Genomic DNA, 21,724 nt, shown 5'->3' with positions numbered 1-21,724 from the left:
TAGGAACAGATAATAGCAGAAAGCTGTCGCAGCCACCTCTCTCACACCAGGTCAGAAAAACGTCAATTCTACAGGAAAGTCTAAAAGAGAAAAAAGAGTAAGAGAGAGAAATTCTTAGATGTTTTGCCTGAAGTAGTTCCGCTGGAGAGGAGAAAGAACACAAACCAACTGCTCTGGTGTCCCTTCTTACACACCTAAGCTTGCCGCTGTTCCAACCACAACACACAACTCTCTCATTTATGTTAACATCACAAATCCTGAATCAAACTAATGTAACTGCAGATTTAAAGCTTCCTGCATTATTTTATTTGTAACCCACATTTGGGGCTTAGCAGGCCTGAGGTATTAGGAGGAGAAATCCTTAGCAAGTAGAGGGTTATAGGAGGTCACCCTGATGTGGTAGCAGTGATCCACAGGAGGTCTGTGTGTGCAACAGTCCAAGGAAACTATTAAACAAATTGCTTGCCCACAAGAAGCCTTGTGCAGATTCTGCCCTGGCTAACTAGTTTCACAGCTAACTTCACTAGGGGAGAACTAATGAAAACATAATTACTTTTTTTAAGAAGAATTTCATATGACATCACAACCACCTGCTTTTCTATTACTTCATCTCACATTGCAAGAATCATATGAACATCTACTGGATTTATTAAATCCCCCAGAACAGACTAACAGTGGGAAAAACAAGTTAGTCCCACTAGAGAAATTTAGGAATAAAGACTGGATTTTAAAAACTCATAAAAATACTATGGCTTTTCTAAAATTTCTTAAGATAGTCACCCCTGCTTACTGTTACAAGGAGAGGGTGGAGAGTCTAAATGTGTCTAAAACATACTGGGCACATTTTTATTAAACAAAAAACTCTCCTCAGTTAAGTCAATTCCGAAAATAAGCACGCGCAGCCATTGACAGAGCAGTTGCCACCGCCTGGTCCATGTATTCAATCAGATATTCAGGATAAATCTGATGTTTCTCAAAGATGACAAAGATAGATGGATTCGAAAGGCTGTTCACGCAGCTGTCATAGAAATTGTTTCCGCTGTCCTTGGCGGGAGGACGAAGATAGGAAGAGCTACCAAGGGTAAAGTCCCCCGCCAAGACCCGAGCCAGAAACATGGTCTTGATGTTTGAGTCGGTCTTGCTATAGTTATCAGAATACGATGCATCCCTTGCAAAGTAGCTTCCTGCAGTAGACAAAGAAAGTTGGTAAGATTGCTGGCTTCCTGTAATACAACTATTGGAATTGCAAGGAGAAAAAAACCTTAATGTTTACTGAGAGAATCAATCAGAAGCTGGTGAGAGATTTGTAAATAATTTCTTGTGTGTTGGGCATCCTTTCCAGCATAATTTATCATTAGGTATTACCACAATTTGATTTTTCACAAAACATGTTAGATATTATCCGTGGTTTTTTTCTAATTCCTCTTTCTCTTTCTTAGAGTATGCTGTCTGCCCCCACACCCATCCCACCACACACACACAAAGCTTATAGTAACGTTTTGGAAGCTTGAAATTGAAGTATGTTGCCTTCCAAAATGTTCTAATCATCATAAGCAACCCACTGGGTGAATAAACTCTGGAACAACAGATTAAATGTTTAAAAAATTAAAGCCCATTTTGTTTCATTTGATATGTTGATCCTTTGCTGTAAATAGGGCAGTGGCAGGGACTGTATCATTTGCCAGGGATAGAAGGAATACTGAAGCGGAGTGTAGTTTACTTGCATGGCATCAGAGACCAACTAATTACCACTTCCTCCTGGGGTTCAGAGAAGACAAGCCGTGGCTCGGGGGGGGGGGGGGGGGCAGGGGGAAGGGGGCCAAGGCTGGGGCCACAGCTGGGGGCAGGAGCAGGGCCAAGAGTGGAGTTGGAGTGGCAGCCGGAGCTAGGAATAGTGCTGGGCGGCACTCCCTCCCTTCCCCTCTTAAGCACATCTTTCCACACAAATAAGTGGGTTTACACTGCACAGTGTGGAGCACATAGGCCAAGGTCTGTAGAAGTGCCTGAGCTCCAGCTGAGTGTGTTTGTTACACTGCCACATTAAGTGGTTAACATTAACACTACCCATTTAGGCATACAGGTAACACCTAGCTCAGCTGAATGCCTCCTCCCTCTGCCATTCTCAAGTTCAAACTACTGCTGCAGCTACTGTTTGGCTAGAGAAAGTTCTCTCTAAATCAAGGTTAGCAGAGCACGAGGTAGAGAATTACCTTTGCCATAAGCTGTCCCATGAAGACCACAGATTCTCCAGTCAAAGTTCTGCTGGCAGATGGCATCGATATGCTTTTTACTGGTCCCATGAAATAAGAGTCTTTCACACACATCCTTTCCTCCACTAGTTTTCTGCATTTGCTCTTTCTGCCTGTAATAAAAAGCATTGTCAAAGTTCCACAGTGCAGAGCCAGATTATTTTAGCCAAGCAGGTTCCGATGAGGCAGGCACTCAGATTATTTGTGATGAGTGTTGCAGAGTGTTCAGATTTTGCAAAATATTTTAATACTTTTAAAAAATTGAGTAATTGCACAAAAGTATGCTTTTAAAAAGGCCTGGTTTAAACAGAAACAGAAGCGAGATGCACCATGTACTCAAATATACCTGTGTAAGAACTTATAAGGCTCTGACTATAGCCAAGTGCCTCCAAAATATTTAAGAATAGAAATATTAGTCTTCCTTCCCAGGCTGTTGGATAAATACCTGGATATATATGTGTGTGTGTGCGTGCATGCGTGTGATCACATGTACACCTTACTGACAGAAAGCCTAGTCAGAGGGGAGTTTGAAGTCATTCTGAACTCTTGCAGAAATTCCCTAAACTAGAACTGTGAAAGTTCTGTGTGACGGGGTGTACCAATCCCGCACTGGGCCAACAGGGACGGACCAATCACTGTGGGCCCAGGAGGCCACGCCCCCTTTCCCCTGCTGTGCATGCTCCAGGTGGAAGAGCTGGATAAAAGGAGGCAGCCCAGCTCAGTTGGGGCTGGCTGCGGAGGAAGAGGGATGTGTAGTGCAGGCTCCTCCAGAGGGGCTGTTGATACTCCAAGCAGCAGAGCCCGTGGACCTGGACTACACTGTGGGCAACTCGCCAGCTGCAGGGAATGAGGGGGACACTGAGCAGCCACCAGCCGAGGAGATGCCTGGGATGCAATTTGTGGTAGGAAGTGACCAAGGGGATGTAGTAGAAGCTGATGCCTACACCCTTAGCGTGGAAGTTCCCAGCTTCATAGGGCCCTGGGTCAGAACCCGGTGGAGCAGGAGGGGCCGGGTTCCCCTACCACACCCCACAGACCAGTAGGCATGGCTGCTGTTTGCTCTTGGTCCCAGTCCAGAGTCTCAGGGACCATAGACTCTTTGTGCTGCCCCGCCCAAGGGCTACAGGCTGACTGCAGTTCTGCCCCGCCCAGAAGGCCAGAACCCCAACTGCAACTGCCTGCCCTAGCCAGGAGTCTCAGGGGCTACTGACTGTTTGCTTGCTTGGCCCTGCCCAGAGTCCAGAGCCCACCACACTGCAATTACCTGATCTAACAGGGAAGCCCGACAACTGGGTGACGGGGTGGCCCAGCTCGACAAACAGTGCCTCCTGTCACATTCTGTCATTTGCACTTGCAGATCTCCTTCACTGGCTGCCAAACTTCAGTTCTTGTGAAATGCAACTCATGGAAGATAATGCCTCTTCCCCTCTGCAGGCCGTATCTCAGTGAGATGGGCTACTCCCACAGAGGGCTTTGAATATCAGAATAACCTCCATCTTGCCGGAGTTCTGCCTCAGCCAGCTGCAGATCTCAGCTAAGCAGTGGTCAAGCAAGTGCTAAAAAGCAGTTGTGCAGCAGTTTACATGGCTGCATACTGGCTTCTCACACAGGACTCTGAACATAACTAACAGCAGCAAGTACTAACATACTAGAGCAATGTTTTACACATACCACTGATACACTTTCCAAAGAGTCGGGTTCTGGATTCTCTGAATCTCTCGAATGACTGTTTTGGGCATTGTGCGCTGAAAGTCAGCCTGGACCTTCTTGTATTCGTCAGAAGAGCTGAGAAGTTTGATCAGCTGTAAAAGAAAATATATGTAAACCAGTCTCCTATCTTTTACAGAGCCATCACAAACCACCACATTATTATTGCTCAAGTCCTGAACGTGGGGGGGCGAGGGGGTTCCTGCTTGTATTTTACCTTAGAAACACCACGAAATCAACTTGAGCCTTCCTACTTTTACTAGAAGATTTGTTGAGGGTTTTAGTGGGGGAATACTGTGAGTTCTTATACTTTAAATAAAGAGATGGGGGGCAGGGATGTTGAAGATTCAACAAAAAACTTTCTTTCTCCAATATGTCAATCACAGTAGCCAAATAGAGCGGGGGGAGGAGGAAGTCACAAAACGTTTGTCAACATTTTTCCTTTTTTATTTCAAATTTTTGAAATGTGAAAAATTTCCACCTGCTCTACTAAATAGATGTTAAAAAGCAAGACAAAAATCCCTACACAATTTAAGAAACTACCTCCTCTTCTCCATTGCTTGGCTTTATAATCAGGAACAAAAAGCCCAACCTTCCCCCTCCCCCACCCCCTTCAGATCATCTTTAATGTCCTGCCTTAGGAACAACGTGCCTATCATCGCCTGCCAGTACACCCTACGATGAAAACAAAATACTGCACTCCCACCGGCTCCACCCAAGAACAGAAGTAAAATAAGTTTGCTTCACCATCCGCAACTATCTTGTGTTGCTGAATTTAGTGTCCGTGCCCAAGGATCCGTGAGCCCTTGGACCACAACCAAACACAAAAAGAAGACAGCAGAACCAAAATAAAATAAATAAAAGATTGAAAAGCCTTTTGGATCTGTCTGCCCTCTTTGATTGCTGGATGTTAACCAGGCCTTGGGTTAACGTAGTCACTGCTTCTTGATTAGGCCAAACCCTGATCCTGCAATAAGGGATTCACAAGTGAGCCCTTGCACCCCTACCAAGCCCCACTGACTTCAGCAAGGCTCTTGCAGGTACAAAGATCCACCTTCCCCCATCTCAGTGTGATAGCAGGCACAAGATTGCAATTACTAATATAGTAAGTACGTCGTGTAAGGGATGGTCATCTACAAGGGAACATGCAACACTGAAATGAAGGTTGCTTACCTGTAACAGGTGCTCCAGATGGCTCTGCATAGTCACACACATGAAATAATGCACCACCATGTGGTGCCTTGCAGGAGAACCTTCTTCTAGCAGTGTTAGCTAGAGCGCTTTCGCACCCCCACCCCATCTGCCCCCCTCAGTATCACTGACATAGCACCTTTGTCTGATCCATCAGATTCAGACAGCTCTGATGCATAGATATCAGCAATGCTAACAGTGGCTCCTTTGCCCTTGTGCCTCATTTCCTTTGGTGTCACGACGGCTGTAATCGAAGGCACTGACGACTCCGGTTATGACAGACTGATGAAATTCATCTTCCTGGAACCGGTAGTGGACAGTGAAGCCGACTCCATTCCTGCAGTTGCAGAGTTTTGCAACAGCTGGAAAGCAGTATGGCAGAAGGTACGGAACTGGGAAGAGTAACCGAACTGTTGCTCATCCTTTCCATGAGAACTGGGGCAGTGGTATCCGACGATGTGGCCCTCGGTTCAGCCCTATACAGCCTTCCAGGAGCTGCAGGGACCAGATACGGCCCCGACAGAGGATGCGGCTTCTTGTAACCCTTCAGTCTTTTGCTGCTGGGAACCACAGGGGCTAAGACTGGCCTTATGGATCTCAGATTGGAGGGCTTGGATCCAGAGGGTCTGGCCTTGAGGGCTTCTTTCAGGAAAAGGAGTTGCAGGCGAATCTCCCTATCCTCGCATGCTCTGGGAGTTAAGATCCACCCAGAAGGTGAATGTTCTTCTCCCAGGCACCACACATGGTCATCGGACACCATGAAGACAGCCAGGCAGGAAGCGCACCTCTTAAATCCCAGCTTCTTCTGTTTCCTCAATTCTACCATAACACAGAACCAAAAAAGATCACTCACTAAACTGACCACTAACACTAACTACCTAACACAACAGAATCTTTGGTTCCAAAGAGGTTCACATCTGTCCAGCCACGCAGTTGGAAGGAAATGAGGTTGTGAGGCACTCTGCCCCCTAAAAAGCCTCGCCCTCAGAATGTGGCAACGCTGAGGGGAGAGGTGAGGAGCATGAGAGCACGCTAGCTGATACTGCTAGAAGAAGTTGTATCGGAAATCACCACAAGGTGATGCGTTATCCCATAAGTGGGAATATGCAGTGTCTCTTGAAGAAGAGCCTACATTTTAAGAAAGCTGTATGTGATCAGACAGAAAAACTTAAGAGCTCCATACCTTGTATCCCAATTCTGGTAAAGCTGATTTGTCCCAGTGAGCTGGAATGGATTCTTCCTGTGAATGCTCAACACCACTGTATATTACAAGAGAGTTATTGTTTGTTTGTTTGTTTTAAATCATAATATTTAAGAGTATTACCTTAGAGAGTTTTGCCTAATTTAGAATAAATAAAAGGTAACCCAATATATCCAGGCATTTCAAAACTGTATCTTCAGTTTAGCATGCGTAACATATCCTGTCAAAAGTGTTCCAAACCTCATGTCTGTTAATTAGGAACTGAGGCCCCAAGTCATCAAAGCACTTTGGTACATATCTAACTTTAAGCATGAGAGAAGCCCTATTGATTTCAATGGGAACTATTTCCATGCTTCTAGTTGGGTATGTGCCTAAGTGCTTTGCTGAATTGGGGCCTGAGCACATAAAATGACAGAAAAGCACTCAGTATCAATTGTTGGTATGAGTTGTGTCACCAAACTGAGCTCAAACTACCAATAGTTCTGGTGTAGGTCATCGGTTCTCACACAAACCCAACATTTAAAGGGGTTAAGTCTCTTTTGTTACCATTAAGCTCACTTTGCTTGGGCCTTCTGCAGTTTTGAGTCCCAGTCTCCACAAGGTGAGAGTTTATGGTTTCCTTCCTACTGATTATAAACAATCTACTATTACACATGTCCAATTCCACCTGCCTACACAGGACTCAACCATATATGATATTTCCAAAGATAACAGGTTATAGATAGGGTTTCATAATATCAGAGCATTATGTGAAAAGACTGAAATGCTCAGCCAATAAGCCCCCTCACCCCCCCCCCCAAACTCCTGTACTACTTCAAAATACCGGAACATTATTTTCCAGTACCTAACGACCACAATATCAAATTTATTGTCTTCAAATCCTGCTTGAATTTGATACCAACAAAAGCATGATTGGGGCACCCATTATGTATGCACCACAGTGGTTAGGAAACATTTCAGCATCACAAATGCATTGTGCTTTAGTTCTCAGTTACAAAAAACTAAAACATGTATCTCCATCATAAACTCACTTAGCTAAACATGTTATTTTGGGTAAGTTACTACACTATTTTACCTTAGGAGGTACAAATGCCCATCATCATTTTTACACCAGGTGTTCCTAATCCTCCCAAATACTATACTTCATTACTTAAGCAATGACCATTTCCAATTTGCTACATAAAATTGTCAGTTACAAATTTATGGCATAAGACAAGCCAGGAACTGCAAAATGGTTAGGCAGAACTCACAGCTGTTACTTATATTTTCATTAATGACCTACGCACAAAAAGCAGGTGTGTGCCAATGAAATCTGCTGACAACATAAAACTGGAGGCATTTTCAATACAGAGGAGGATCAAAATATTATACAAGAAGAATTGGATTACCTAGAGGACTGAAGTAATAGAAAATGGATGAAATTTAATAGTACAGCATGGAAGGTCATGACCTTAGGGACTAATAAGAATTTCTGCTATAAACTGGGGGCTCATCAGTTGGGAACAGATAAGACAGATCTGGGTGTATTAGTTGATCCCAGGACGACTATAAACCAGCAGTGTAATGCAGCTGTAAAAAAAGTGAATGTGATCCTAAAATGTATCAGACGAGGCATTTCCAGTAGAGATAGAGAAGTATTAATACCATTGTATAAGGCACTGGTAAACTGGAATCCTGTATACAGTTTCTGGTCCACGAAAGATGAATTCTAACAGGATCAGGTATAGAACAGGGCTACTAGAATGAGGGGTAGGCTAATAGAGAGACTATCTTACAAAGAGGACACTAAAAGAGCTTGGCTTGTTTAGCCTAGCAAAACAAAGGCTGAAACAGAGTTAACCAACCAGGTTTAAAATAAAAAAATGTAGCGTTGGTGAAAAGGGATACTGGGCTTCCCATCAAGTCACTGACCTGAATCCTGCTGGTGGGCTCTGCCCCTTCCTACCAACTCCTTGTGGTCTATGCTTACCCGATTCTCAATTGACTCCAGCAATGAGTGAGCTATTTTGTGAACAAAAAAACCACCCACTCAACTGGATAATTATTTTCCCCCCATAGCTGTTCAGTTTTAAAACACTGCCATACTAGTTTTAGCTGGGCCTGGACACAGATATTTAAAGTAACTGTGAGAAAGGCTGTTTCTGTTACCAATACCTCAAGGGTTAATTTTGTGTGTTTTATAGGCACCAAGTACTATAGAAAGCGAGATGTGGGCTATTACATACAGAAATTAATCCTCGCTTACCTTCACATTTTCTGAATTCTATCTGAAATTGCTCTCGGTTTTCAGACACATTCCATCCTACTTCACTATTATTATAATTAGCATTTATAGTTCAGTAGTGCCTAGACGTCTCAGACATTTCAGGGCCCCATTGTGCCAGGTCCTTTACAGACATATTAAACAAAAGACCTTGCCCCCAAAGAACTGACCTCTCCCCCATCTGCTTATGCAATGTTTTTCATCTTGATCCAGCCTCTTCTCAGTCAGGTAGGGTGTTCAGGACCCCTGGGTACAGCCATATCTAAAACTCTTTCCACTTCACATACACTCCTATCTTTCCCTCCAAGAGTGTCAATTCTTATTACAATTATCTTAAAAGCAGTCTTTTTACTTTTGCTTAGTACTCACGCTCTCTCTGCAAGACACTGCATAGTACTGCATGAATACATAGGTATCCACCACCTCTGAGTAGAGTAACTGTAGTTTACCTGATTCTCCGTTTTTCCACGTCTTGCGGGGAGAGGAATTTGGGTCTCCTGCAAACCTCTCTCTGTGTCTTATAGCGAAGGTTTCTCTGATTCATGGCTGAAAACACAGCACAGACAGCCAATTTCTCTTTCAACAATCTTCACATTTGGGGCAAAATTCTCCATTAAGACTCTGCCAAGACTGCCACTAAATGATGCCAATGTCCCGCTCTTACTACATGCAGCCAACTCCCATTTGCATCACAGACTACAGGAGCCAAGCTCTACCATGTAGATCAGATAGGAGAATTCTGACTCCATTTTTAAGTTTTGCTCTGAAATCTAGAGGAAATGACAGACAATTCACTTCACTTTCCAGGGCTATGGAGAGAACGGATGCATCATAGGTAGCAGTTGTGGAAGCATCCCCACACTGTTCTGCTCGTGTGCTTCAACCTTCACCTGGAAGGACCACCTCTACAGAATGGGTAGTTGCATTCTTCATACTCAGGTTTCAGCCTCTCCCTTAACGCTGTCAACAAAGGCGACCTTTCTCCCCTTACAGCTATACTTGGACCATTAACTCTTCAAATAGGCTACCAAACAGCCATCACAGGGCACCAATTTTTATTGACTGACAACACATGGTAGTCTGGATTTGAACGAATGATCCAGGAATGAAAGACTTCGCTACAGGGACTCTAACAGCACAGTTATGCCGGCATAACCCCATAGTGCAGACGCTGCCTACAGCAATGACGGAAGGGGCTTTTCCCCCATTGCTGCAGGAACATGACCTCCTTGAGTGATGGTAACATTCTTCTGTCAGTCTAGCTGCATCTACGCTTGGGGTTAAGTCAGCACAGTTATGGCTCTCAGGTGTGTGGATTTTTCAGACCCTGAGCAATGCAGCTGTGTTGACCTAAATTGTGTGTGTATACAAGGCCTTTGTATCGCATTTACTGTCCCTAAACAAAACCAAAAAAAAATCCAGTCTCGTAGATTTTTAAATAAAAATAAAAACGGAAACCTTATTTTTGGAAAATAAGCCAGAAAGTTATACCATTCAGGCTGTCCAGGCAAAGATGCCTGTATTCGTTTACAAAAATAAAGAGATGGATTGAAGGAACAACCCTCATTGGTTACTCTAGTATTTCTAAGGAACTGACCTACAATAGCTTAATTTCTTGCAGAGGTAACTGGCTTTCATCAGATGCTGTTAGCACACTAAGAATACACACATATGGCCTCTACAAGCCAAGTAATTTGCTCATGATACCTGCAAGAATGAGGATGCTTTCTAATAAATGGTTTTAAAAGAAAACTGCACCCATTCTGCATCATGCTTACCAACAATAAAGTGACTTTTTAAAAGGGTGGTCATAGTTCCCAATTTTTTATTCTATTTATTTATTTTAAGTAGAAAGTTTCAGTTGCGTTTCCCATCCTGATCAAAACTATTTTTTGGCTTACAGTTCTCAGCCTCCACTTCCTGAATGAAGAATGGTCTGACGATACAAGACCCAGAACTAGCAAAGCTTTATGACTAGACAGCAAATTCCCTCCCCTCACCTTTCCCAGTGCAGGAGGCAATCCAGGAAGAGAAAGGAGGCATGTCAGGGAAGAGGTAATCAGGCTGTGGAATTTATAATCCAGCAATTCTGCCCACCACATTAGCACAGGGACACAAGTTAGAACAGGCCTGAGGTCTACCCTAGACCATGCCTGGGGCCAAAACAAGCCCTGGCTGTCCGTAATACAGGGAGCTGTAAGCCACCTACCCTTTGTCCACATGCTGGTGCCAGGGCCAGCACAGTGATAAAGTTTCCCTCTGGTGTCTGCATAAGGATGCATGGTTTTCCAGAGTCATCCTCTTATCGGGGGCTTGTACCCTCCTGACCGTGTACTGCAACTGTTGCCAAGTCATACAAGCAAATGGATACAATCATCCGCAACCAGGTTTTAAAAAGGGATGGGGTCTCTCTTTCAGGGAAAGAGAGAGAGAGAAAGAGGCTCTGCAGGGAAGACCCCTAGAATTGCTAAGCGTGGGGAGTAATCTCAGGGTGAAATTTACACTGTATAAGTTACCAGAAAGGGGTTTAGGTAGGACTTTTATACTCTCTTCAGAGCAGGATGGGAACCCCATGCTGCTTACAGGCGTATAGACTGAGGTCCAGCATAACTTCCAGTAGGAAGTTCATGTTTCCCTTCTGCATCTTTTTCTGGATAGAAGGCAACAGTAGCAGAGATTCAAGACATAGACTAGTACTAGCGAGTCTGAGTGGAGCCAGATGACCAGTCCAGGCGGTTTGTGCTTCTCCAAGTGTATGGATAGCAGGTTTGGGGAAGAGGTGGGAAGGGGAGTAAATTCTCATAAAAGGGGATAATTAGTGGTCTTAGCTTCAAGTTTGAGTATCTGGTCACCTTGGAAGCGCTGCTTTAAGTCCTGACATGGTTAACCCACTACTTCATCCTTCCCAGGCAGACAGAGCCATGGTCTAGCCACTCTGCTTGCTAGCAACCTACACTCCAGCTCTTCTGGGTTATAGAGCAGCCCATAGGCGGCTGTGGGAAAGCTACTTTAAGTTAGGGCAGGCCTTGAGGTTGCTCTAATTTATACTGGATGTCATGCTAGCCTCTGGAACAGGCCAGAATTGGCATGAAGCGGTGGCTTCTGTCCTTTGCCCTGCAACAGATAGATTCTCAAGGCGAGATTGTGTAAGACTCTTCTCACACCTCAAACTAGATTCCTGGAGAAAGCAGCAGAGGGGGAAGTTTATTATTTGTGGCAATGGTTCCACAATAACCTCCTGCTAAAACACTAAGTAACGACTGTCTGGACACTATGCCAAACCTATCTTTAACTAGGAAATGGATACATGGTTTTTAAAAAAAACACACACAACACCTTAGTTTAAGTCCAATTCTGAGGGGGGGCTGTCTGGATGTAAAAGGACATTTGTGACATTAACAGAGAAAGAGCATCATGGAAGAGATTAAGCAGTGCCCAGCCTGCCTAATAATGATTTAACAGTGGTGGGAGCAATATGTAAATAGTGTTTAAGATTTACAAACTGAAAAAAAGCAAAGGCTTTCTTCTCCTTAAACCAGTATTGAGAGAACCTGGAAACTGGTTTGCAGTCTACTCCTTAGGGCTCATTACTTGCCATAACCAGAATGAGAAATCCATGAGAAAAGACTAAGCTAGTTTTCAGGCTTCTTTAGAAGTGGCTAAAGAAAAGCAAGCTTTGCTAAAGTATTCCTTTTCTAGCTGTTAACCTGTTATTAAAAGGAAGTTGGAAGCTGGTTTACAGATTCTTCCATGATTCTCTCACACTGTTAGCGTCAAAAAACAATGCAACTTTTCACCAAATCAGCGGAATCTTGCAGAGGAGGCTTTTAAATTAAAAAAAAAAAAAAAAAAATTCAGTCTGAATAGGCACATGAGTTTATTCAGGGTGACTAGCTCTTGTATTGAGAGCTTTAATGGATTCCCTTTTCCTTTGACCACCACAAAGCAAGATTAATATCTTAACTTCTCCTCTACTAACATAGTTTACACAACATATCTGAAAGGAAGGGGAAAAAAAACCCAGTATACCTTTAAAGTTGAGTTCATATTCATGTCTCCCAGCTTTGAACTGCAACGTTGGAGACACTTTTGCTAGATAAGCGTGCTCCAGGTCACTGCTGCATACAGTGGAAGCATCATGATCATCATCCTGTCAGGTCAGAACCAAAAGAAAAAAGATTTTTCTTTATACTTTCTCATTTTAAGAAGATTAAGTATTTGTTCTGTGGCAGCTGTGGCCTTACAGGCCTGTGTGCTACTTCCCTTTAAAATAAGGGCCATCCACCACCAGCTAAACAGAGAAACTTCCCCAACTCCCAAGATGGAGATGGGAATGGGGAGGGGCAGAGCGAGCTGCTGAATCCAGAGTGTCAAGAAACACGGAAGGAAATAGAAGGTTACATTTCAAGCAATGAAAACAGGTGGAACTACCTGTCACCTATTTCAGACAACGCACTGAACAGATGTCAGTCAGTAATGATTTTCAGTAATACTGACTGCTCCTGTATCTGAGCCACTGAACCTAAAAGTTAAAGTCTCCATATCCCATTACTAATCCTCTGAGCCCAAATTTGATCAACAGACTATTAAAATAAAAAAAGACAGCCCATGTAGCTTCCAATAGTTTCCACAGATTTAATGCAATAGGGTTGGGCAGCTGCCTTTCATCTACACACTTACTTCTGTTCCATATTCACGCCACACACCATATTCGTCCTTCCAGTACCAAAGCCAATCTGTTGTAAGAATGAAGTGAGGGGGTTTGGTCACAGACGATGCTGTGGAGAGGCGCCTAACTTTGGCAGAGCCATAGGTCATGTTCTGAAAAGATATATACTGCAAGCCACTGTATGAAAATCTGTATGAGAGGGTAAAAGGGTTTAAAAAAAAAAAAAAAAAAAAAAAGAGTTAGCAGTCAGTTGAGCATACTTACAACTTCTGAGTCAGAGATCCATAAAAATAATGCAAAATATTATGCCCAGTGTCAAAGTAATGTAACTGCCCCCAAGAGTGAAGGGTAAAGTTATGATTCCTCCAACATTCACCCCTCACACTGCCCATACATGTGTATTATTTTGTATTGCATATGGTGCCAAAGTTAAGACATAATATTGTAAATCTATATGAAATTATAACTTATAGAAATCACAGTCATGACCCCAGTGGTTCTTCAGTCAGATATAAAATGGGCATGTGTAAACTTCACACACACTTCTGCTAATTCCTTATATTCTGAGCTGGAACACCTCTTGCCTTTTGATCCCTCTAAAGCAGAAACAGAAGACTGTGGATACTGCAATGTTTTTGTGATATGAATTAATAGATGAGACCCTCAAAACTGATTTGCACTTATAGCTTAAGTCAGGCTTTGATCCAACATAAGCATGGGCTAATCAACAGATCTGTTCATCAGCTGCTCCAATCCTCTCTTTACAATTTCCAGTGCTTAGTGGCCACTAGCCACAGACATGCAACTTGGGAAACAGAACTTCAACAGTTTCTTCCAAAAGCTCCTCATCGCTACAGATGCACGAGAATCTCTTGGCTGTTAGCAGCAGCAGTACTGCTGTCCTTTTTTCAGGCCATGAGCCATTAGAAGCCGAGACCATTACAAAAACACTAGGTGGAATGTGAGATCTTTTTAAGTAAGTGGCCCATATACATATTCCAGTACATTATACCATATATTGGTATGAGTTGGGGATGTAAAAGGTTAACCGATTAGCATTAGGCTTACTATTAACTGACCTTAACCATTAACTCCCAGCCCCATCCGCCCCATGCCAGCCAGAGCGACCTCAGCCCCGGCCGCCCCACGCCAGCCGGAGGGACCGTGGTTAACCATTCAACTTTTTAAATGATATTTACATCCCTAGTATGAGTCTCCTCCAATATCTTCTTTGCACTACCACAGCAATTCCAAAGCTTTCTGAAGTTATTCCCACCTTCGCAATTGCTACCTAGGCCCCTCAGCTGTCTCTCTCTCTCTCAGCTCTAATCCTCCCACATCTCTTATTGCAAGGACTCCTCGCTGAAATGAGTGAAGAGCCATGCACTACCTCAATATGATACTACAATGGTAAAGGAGACGCACTCTGTCATAAAGGCAGGGATGAATCAGGACAAGAGCTAGTCAAAACAGGACAAATTTTCAAGAATATTTTAGTCTAAATTATTTCCTTCAAAAGTTTTCCCACCATCTCCATTGTAAATAATCCATTTGTGCAATAGTGCAGAACAACAAACAAGTGAGCTAGCCACTCAGGTCTATAGCATAACCCATAAACACCCAAGATGGATCCCAGGCTACAATGAACAACCAGGGGGCCAGATCCCTCAGCTGGTGTAAATCAGCTAAGTCCCATTGATTCACTAAATAAAATTAAGCAGTTTAGATATCGGCTTTAATGGAGCTGTGTCAATTCATGCCAGCTAAGGATCTAGATCAGTATTTCACTTTCAGAAGGAAAGCCCCAAACATTAGTAAATTACTAACAAGGTATACCTGATATTACTGGGGTCACAATATGCCTTTTCAATTTTCTCCATATCCTTCAAGTCCTTCCACAGGGCACCTTCCAAGATCTGCCATCTATATGGCAAATTAAAATGAACTCTGATACACTTATCTAAAAAAAGGTAAAAATGAAATGAAGCTATATTAGTTCTATGGCCTAACACAAGATGATTTTTCTGGGTATGTGTATTGGAATCTAATGCTTGTGAAGGTGCCAGGTACACAGCACTAGAAAGTGTCCACCTACTGAATAGGTACAGAATAGACATCTCAATGCAAGCTTCCATACACTGGCCAACCAAAGTGATTCAGTTGTGACCAAGAGGGACCCCCTCCTCTAGTCCCATTACATTCTTTGCTTGGGTTTAAAAGCTACTATTAAAGGATATAATTGTGGTGGTGGTGGTGGTGGTGGTGGTGATGGGTGTTTGCTTTAAAGCTATAAAGTCATGTGTTACTATGAACTCAAATCCCCACAATGGATTAAATAAATATTTTTTCCAACCACATAGATTACACCGGTGGCCTTGTTAACAATGACAATGAGAGTGGGGGACCCAGTTAGATTCCCAGAGTTAATACCCATCACTCCCCAGCTGATACTGTTCAAACAGTCCAGTCCTCTTTACCACTGTGATGCTGGCAGACAAGATGCCAGCTCTTGCCAAACATCTGTACCCCATGTTATAAGGTGATATTACAGAGGATTGCGATGCAAATACTTAATTGTGTAAGTCAGTCAGTTATCGAACAGAAAAGAAACATTAATGAATGTAAAATGCTGGCTTTCTGCAGAAGGTGTTAGAACCTGCCCACAAAGAAGACCCATTGAAACCCAAATGAGCCATTGTGAAACATCAAACAAAGACTCTGTTAATTGCATTCCTCCCCCCACCTCATGACGAGGAGATGCAAGCATGTACTCATCCCATCAGCTTGAACTCTGGGTGGGAAAGTAAGAAAAATCCCTAACAAGAAGAAACAGTATCTCTATGCTGTTTGGATTTTGGGAGGACAAGATTTCTAAGCATAAGCAAGGGATCCCCAGCTGCTTAGCCTGGGTTATCCCTAAATGACATACAGAGCTTGAATATTACAAGCAGTTTCTATCACCTTTGGAAACCTAAGATTGTAATTCATTTGTGTACTTATGTTTACCTGCTTTAACCCTGTAAATTACTCTCTTAACTTAGTTAATAAGTCTTTAGATAATTTATTACAGATTAGCTACAAGTGCCATTGGTTTGAGTTCTCTGGTGAAACTGACCCTGAAGTAAGTGACTAGTCCTTTCAGACTGGGAGTAACCTGAATATTGTTGTGATTTCTGATGTAAGGGACCATCTATCACAAAGATAAGCTCACCTGGGTGGCAAGACAGATTGGAGTACCCAAGGAGACGGTCTGTGACTCCATGTTAAGGCTGGTTTAGTGCCTGAGGAGTTCACACTTGATAACTGGTTGGTAAAATCTAAGTATAGAACTCACAACTAGTTTGTGGTTTGTTCCCTGCTTCTGCACAGTCTGCCCCAGACTGCACTCACATTCAAGCCACGGCAGGACAGCTACCACTGTCCCTCTTGACAATCTAGGCATTTTGTAACTGAGACAGAGCTCATACATAAGAAGTGTAGATATGCACAGCTGCTCAGTTAACATAAAGCCCCTCACCAGGAAAGAGTAAAGACAAAAAAAAAAAAAAAAGTCTGTATGCACAAAGTTCGAGCTGTTTTTCATTCTAGAGCAAGAGGCAGAGGACCTTGAACAGCAGCTGAAGTCAAAGAAACCACACCGTACAAAATTATGAAAAGAGGCACAATCAGCAGAGAAGCAGCAGGCTGAGACCATGAGCAGGGAAAAGGATGAAAGGTGAACATGGCAATGAGGAATAGAAAAAGGGAAGGAGACATGCAACCACACACAGATAGCAGCAACAGCTACTTCACCCTGACAAGTTGGAGGACGCTCAAAGTGAGAGGAGGCTGAGGTCAGACAACAGCTCAAACAGCCTTAAAGAGACAAGTACTGAAAAGGAGCAAGAATATCTTATAGTGATTTAGGGTCACAGTACAGTAATTCTTACATTCCATCTAATCTAGTATCCAGTCTCTGACAGTGACCAGTACCAGTGGTTCAAAGGAAGGTGAAAGAAACCTGCAGTAGGCAGATATGGGATAATATGCTTCCTCCCCACACCACCACCACATTAGATATTAGAATGAGATATAATTAGAGACTGCATAAGCCCTGAAACATGAGGTTTAATATCCCTTCCAAAATGTATTAGCATTAATCATGACAACTCTTGATACTCTTGTTATCCATATAAAGGTCCAATCCTTTTTTGAATCTTGCTATGCTCCTGGCCTCAACAAGTTTCATAGTGTAATTACACGCTGTGGGAAAATATTTCCTTTTATCAGTTTTGCTACTTTTTAATTTAATTAAAAATCTCTTTGTTCTTGTATTGTGACAGGGAGAACACAAGACTCCCTATCTACCTTCTCTAGACCATACTAACACTAGTCTGTATATACTTTTATCATGTCACCTCTTTAAGAAAAAGAAATTCAATCTTTTCAGTCACTCTTCATGAGAGTTTTCCCATGCCCTTGATCATTCTTGTTGCCTCTCTCGGAATCCCCTTTGATTCTCCTGTATCTTTTTTTAGATGGGATGACCAGTACTATACACATATTCCAGATGAGGCCACACAATTGATATGAGGCATTATAATGTTCCCTTGTTATTCTCCATTCCATCCTAACATTGTTTGTTTTCTGATCACAGCTGTGCATCAACCAGAGATCTGTCTACAGTGACACCCAGGTTTCTACCCGGAGCAAATACAGTTAATTCAGAACCTTGAAAGGGATGCTAGTAGTTTAAAAGTTTTCCCTCCAACACGCATTAACTTTCATTTATCGACACTGAACTTTAATTGCCACCTCATCATCCATTGACTTAGCTCAGTTAGGTCTCTCTGAAGCTCCTCAATCCTTCCTGGTATTGATGAATCGAAGGCCATGTCTACACTACAAAATTACGTCGACCTAACTTAAGCCAGCATACAGCCACCACAGTTGTTATATTGCTTGTGTGCGCACGCACTTGGCTCCTTGTATTGGTGGTGCGCATCCTCACCAGCAGCGCTTGTATTGATTGTACTGTCAGTGTGGGGCATTGTGGGATGGCTCCTGAAAGCCAGTAACAGTCAACACAAGCAACACAGTGTCTAAACTGACACTGCGTCGAGCTAATTACACTAACCATGGTTCTACGCCATTGGAGAGGTGTTACTAAACTGGCGTAGAGAGGCACTTACATCAGCGGGAGCCAAATTTAAGTGTAGACACTTCCACCCCTAGGTTGACACAAGGCAGCTTACGTTGACCTAACCGTGTAAGGTGCCACAGGACTCTTTGTTGCCTTTAACCGTGTAGTGTAGACCAGGCCTAAACAACTTGTGTCATATGCAAATTCTGCTACTTTGCTCCCTTTTCCAGACCATTCATAAATATATTAAATTCTGTACCCAGTACATAGCCTTGAGGTATCTCAGTGTTAACCTTTTGCCAGGATGAAAGCTGACTATTTAATTATACTCTGTTTTCTAACTCCTAGCTAGTTTTTGATCCATGGCAATACTTTGCCTCTCACCCCATGACGATTTTGCTTCTTTAGTAGTGTTTTGTGAGGGACTTTGTCAAAGGCCTTTTGAACATCTAAAAAAATTGCCCACCAGTGGATATAGGAGTTATTTGACACATTCAAAGAATTCTACTAGATTAGTGAGATATCATTTTCCTTTGCAGAAAACATACTAGCATATAATGATCCACCAGATGTTTTAGTCATCTATTTTTTAATTATCATTTCAACCAGTTTGCCAGGTGCAGATGTAAGACTTATTGGCCTGTAATTCCACATATCACCCCTAGCATCTTTTCTGAAATATTGATACATTTGCTATCTTTCAATCCTCTGGAACAGTAGCTTTTTTTAAAATGAGACTACACTTTATACTTAAGGGCCTTCAGAACTCTTGGGTACATATTAGACGAGTCTGATTACTACTAAAGCTATTAAGTTAAGACTCTTGCCAACACCATCTGTGATAGAAAGTACTGTATGGGGTTTTATGGTTACCAGAACAAGCAATACAACAGAAAGGGTATATGGCAGAAAGGGTAGAGGAACTGTCACATATAGACTCCCAGTTGTAACAGTAACATAAATGAAGGGAGAGTCAACAGAATCAAGGGCAACTTTAGGGATCTGGAAAGAGAATCAATGGGGGATTGCCCAAACTGATGTTCTCAGAGATTCTTTCTGTGCCAAGTGTAAGTAAAGGGGGGAAAAAAAGACCAATACTAGAAACCAAATGAGGGCTGCATACATGGTAAAGGAAGAAGGGTCACAAATTCACGGGTTTCAGCCTTTGCAGATGGAGGAAGAGAATAGCAACAATGGCTTTGTGGACAAAGTGTACAGACTAGGGACAGTGAGGAGAAAGGAAAAAGGTCTTATTAGGAAGTGAAGACCAGCTTCCAGCCATTTTTACTGAGTAAAATCATTATACAAGATGTACCATAGGAATATTTGGTGATTAATTAAAAACAAAACACACACACCCACACACATTCTAAGATAAAGGAAAAATTAATGCAACTTGCTAGTATCGTGATGACTTACCTTGAAAGCTACAACTTTTCCGTATGTAGTACAAGCAGATCTCATCTAATTCTTCATTACTATTTGTATTCGGGGACACCTGACTAAGACTGTCTCTTCTCGCTACAAAGGGAGAAACAGAGTTGTCATTTATAAATAGCTTTAGTATGCTTAGTTTCAACAAGTTCTCCTAAAAAATACACTTATGTTTAGAGAACACCCCATGAAGAGACTTTGTAATACACAACTCTGATCCAATTCCAAGAAGACTGAAGTTGAAGCCTCCCCACTACAAAAATAGATTCAGGCATATAGTTACGACACATAACAAAAAGTCATAACATACTTAAACCCCATCTATGCTATAAAATGTAACTATGTTCCATAACAAAACTAAAGCCTTTGTCATTTTGTCCAAGCCATTAGTCTGATTACATAAGCCTGTGTTTTGTTTTGTAGTATAGACAGTCCCTAATTTGGCCCAACTTATATTTTTAGATCCTGAGCATGTAAATGACACCTAACTTAGATTCCCTTACAGATATAACTTAAATACCTTACCTATCACGAAGGCTGCGATTCTTTCATGGAGGTCATGGATTCCGTGACTTTCCACAACCCCCGTGACTTCTGCAGCAGCCGGTGCAGCTGACTTCAGGGCCGCCCAAGCAGCTGGCCCTGGAGCCACCTGTTCCGGTGGTCCCCGGGGCCAGCCGCACCAGCTGCTGCTGGAGCGACCCAGAGCCACCTGCTCCAGTGGTCTCCGGGGCCAGCCGCTGCTCAGGAGGCCCCGGGCAGCTGGCTCCGGGGACCACCTGAGCAGCAGCCGGTGCGGCTGGTCCCGCGGACCGCCCAAGCAGCAGTCCTGGGGAACGCTCAGAGCAGCAAGGCCCCAGAAGTAGAGATTTAGTCAGGGATATTTTTGGTAAAAGTCATGGACAGATCATGGACCATGAATTTTTATTTATTGCCCATGACCTGTCCATGACTTTTACCAAAAATACCCGTGACTACGTCTTAGCCTTACCCATCACCTCTGAATTTGACTTCTGGTCTCTATTTAGTTCCTTGAATTCCGTTTGTAGGTGTATTGTAAAAATACAAGAACAGAATCAAAACAGACAGTGAAATGAAGGCAGAGAGACGTTAAATGACTTGACCAACATTACACAGAGAGTCAATGGCACATCTGGAAACAGAATCCAGGAAGCTTGCCTCCTAGTCCCCTTCTCCAGCCACCAGACTTAGTCAGATCAGTTACAGAATATCATGAGTGAGACTTGCTTGGCTTACTAAGAAAGATATCTACATCACCCCAACCAGTGGAGTAACAGCCTTATTGTTTCAAAACACACAAGTTCTGTGGGTATCCCAGACACCTATTCACCTTGCCACCTTTTAACAGAGTCTACAATTTAGAACTGCTGTGGTTCCAAAGGTACACAAGAGAGCTGAGTGATCAGGTGGCAGGTATACGTTCTGTTTTTCTATTCTGCAGTCCTTTAATTAGTTAGCATAGTTTAAAAATTTAAGTGGAAAAGGAATAGAAAACATTAAAGCTATTAGAAGCAATTAGGGCACTGCTTTCCATGGCTTCTTGTGCTATACACCATAGATAAGAAAAAGGTGAAGTATATAAAATCTCACACACACACACACAAAAAAGCCTGCCCTTCCTTTGATGTGCTCTCTCTCTGCTTAACCCACTTCCACCAGAACTATAATAAAGAATCCCTTTCTTCCCATTTCCAGTCCTACTCTTCTATTCTATAGAGGTTTTTAATACCACACATCACCACAGTATCTGAGCACTGACCATAAAGCATTAAGCAATGTGCCTAAACTTCTATCAAATGTTGTTTGTTCTCTCATCCTCTTCCCAGAGAGAGAAGCACATGCAATGGAGTATCTTGTATTGGCACTG

General features: G+C 42.8%; 1 protein-coding gene across 1 annotated transcript in view; it reads right to left on the bottom strand.

The window, feature by feature from the left end:
* Positions 1 to 553: 553 nt before the first annotated feature.
* Positions 554 to 21,724, bottom strand: part of PARP12 (poly(ADP-ribose) polymerase family member 12) — a 35,286-nt gene continuing 14,115 nt past the window's right edge. Inside the window, exons 4-12 of the mRNA XM_026657581.1 lie at positions 19,822 to 19,923; positions 15,117 to 15,240; positions 13,292 to 13,469; positions 12,641 to 12,761; positions 9,061 to 9,157; positions 6,331 to 6,406; positions 3,921 to 4,051; positions 2,211 to 2,362; positions 554 to 1,184 (exon numbers count right to left, since the gene is read on the bottom strand). Coding sequence (XP_026513366.1) covers positions 877 to 1,184; positions 2,211 to 2,362; positions 3,921 to 4,051; positions 6,331 to 6,406; positions 9,061 to 9,157; positions 12,641 to 12,761; positions 13,292 to 13,469; positions 15,117 to 15,240; positions 19,822 to 19,923 — 1,289 coding nt within the window. The 3' untranslated portion in view covers positions 554 to 876. The remainder of the gene's footprint in view (positions 1,185 to 2,210; positions 2,363 to 3,920; positions 4,052 to 6,330; positions 6,407 to 9,060; positions 9,158 to 12,640; positions 12,762 to 13,291; positions 13,470 to 15,116; positions 15,241 to 19,821; positions 19,924 to 21,724) is intronic.

Source organism: Terrapene carolina, unplaced genomic scaffold (genome assembly GCF_002925995.2).
Source record: "Terrapene carolina triunguis isolate 2854851 unplaced genomic scaffold, T_m_triunguis-2.0 Scaffold247, whole genome shotgun sequence".
Lineage (NCBI taxonomy): Eukaryota > Metazoa > Chordata > Testudines > Emydidae > Terrapene > Terrapene triunguis.
This window is presented reverse-complemented; position numbering and strand designations above follow the sequence as displayed.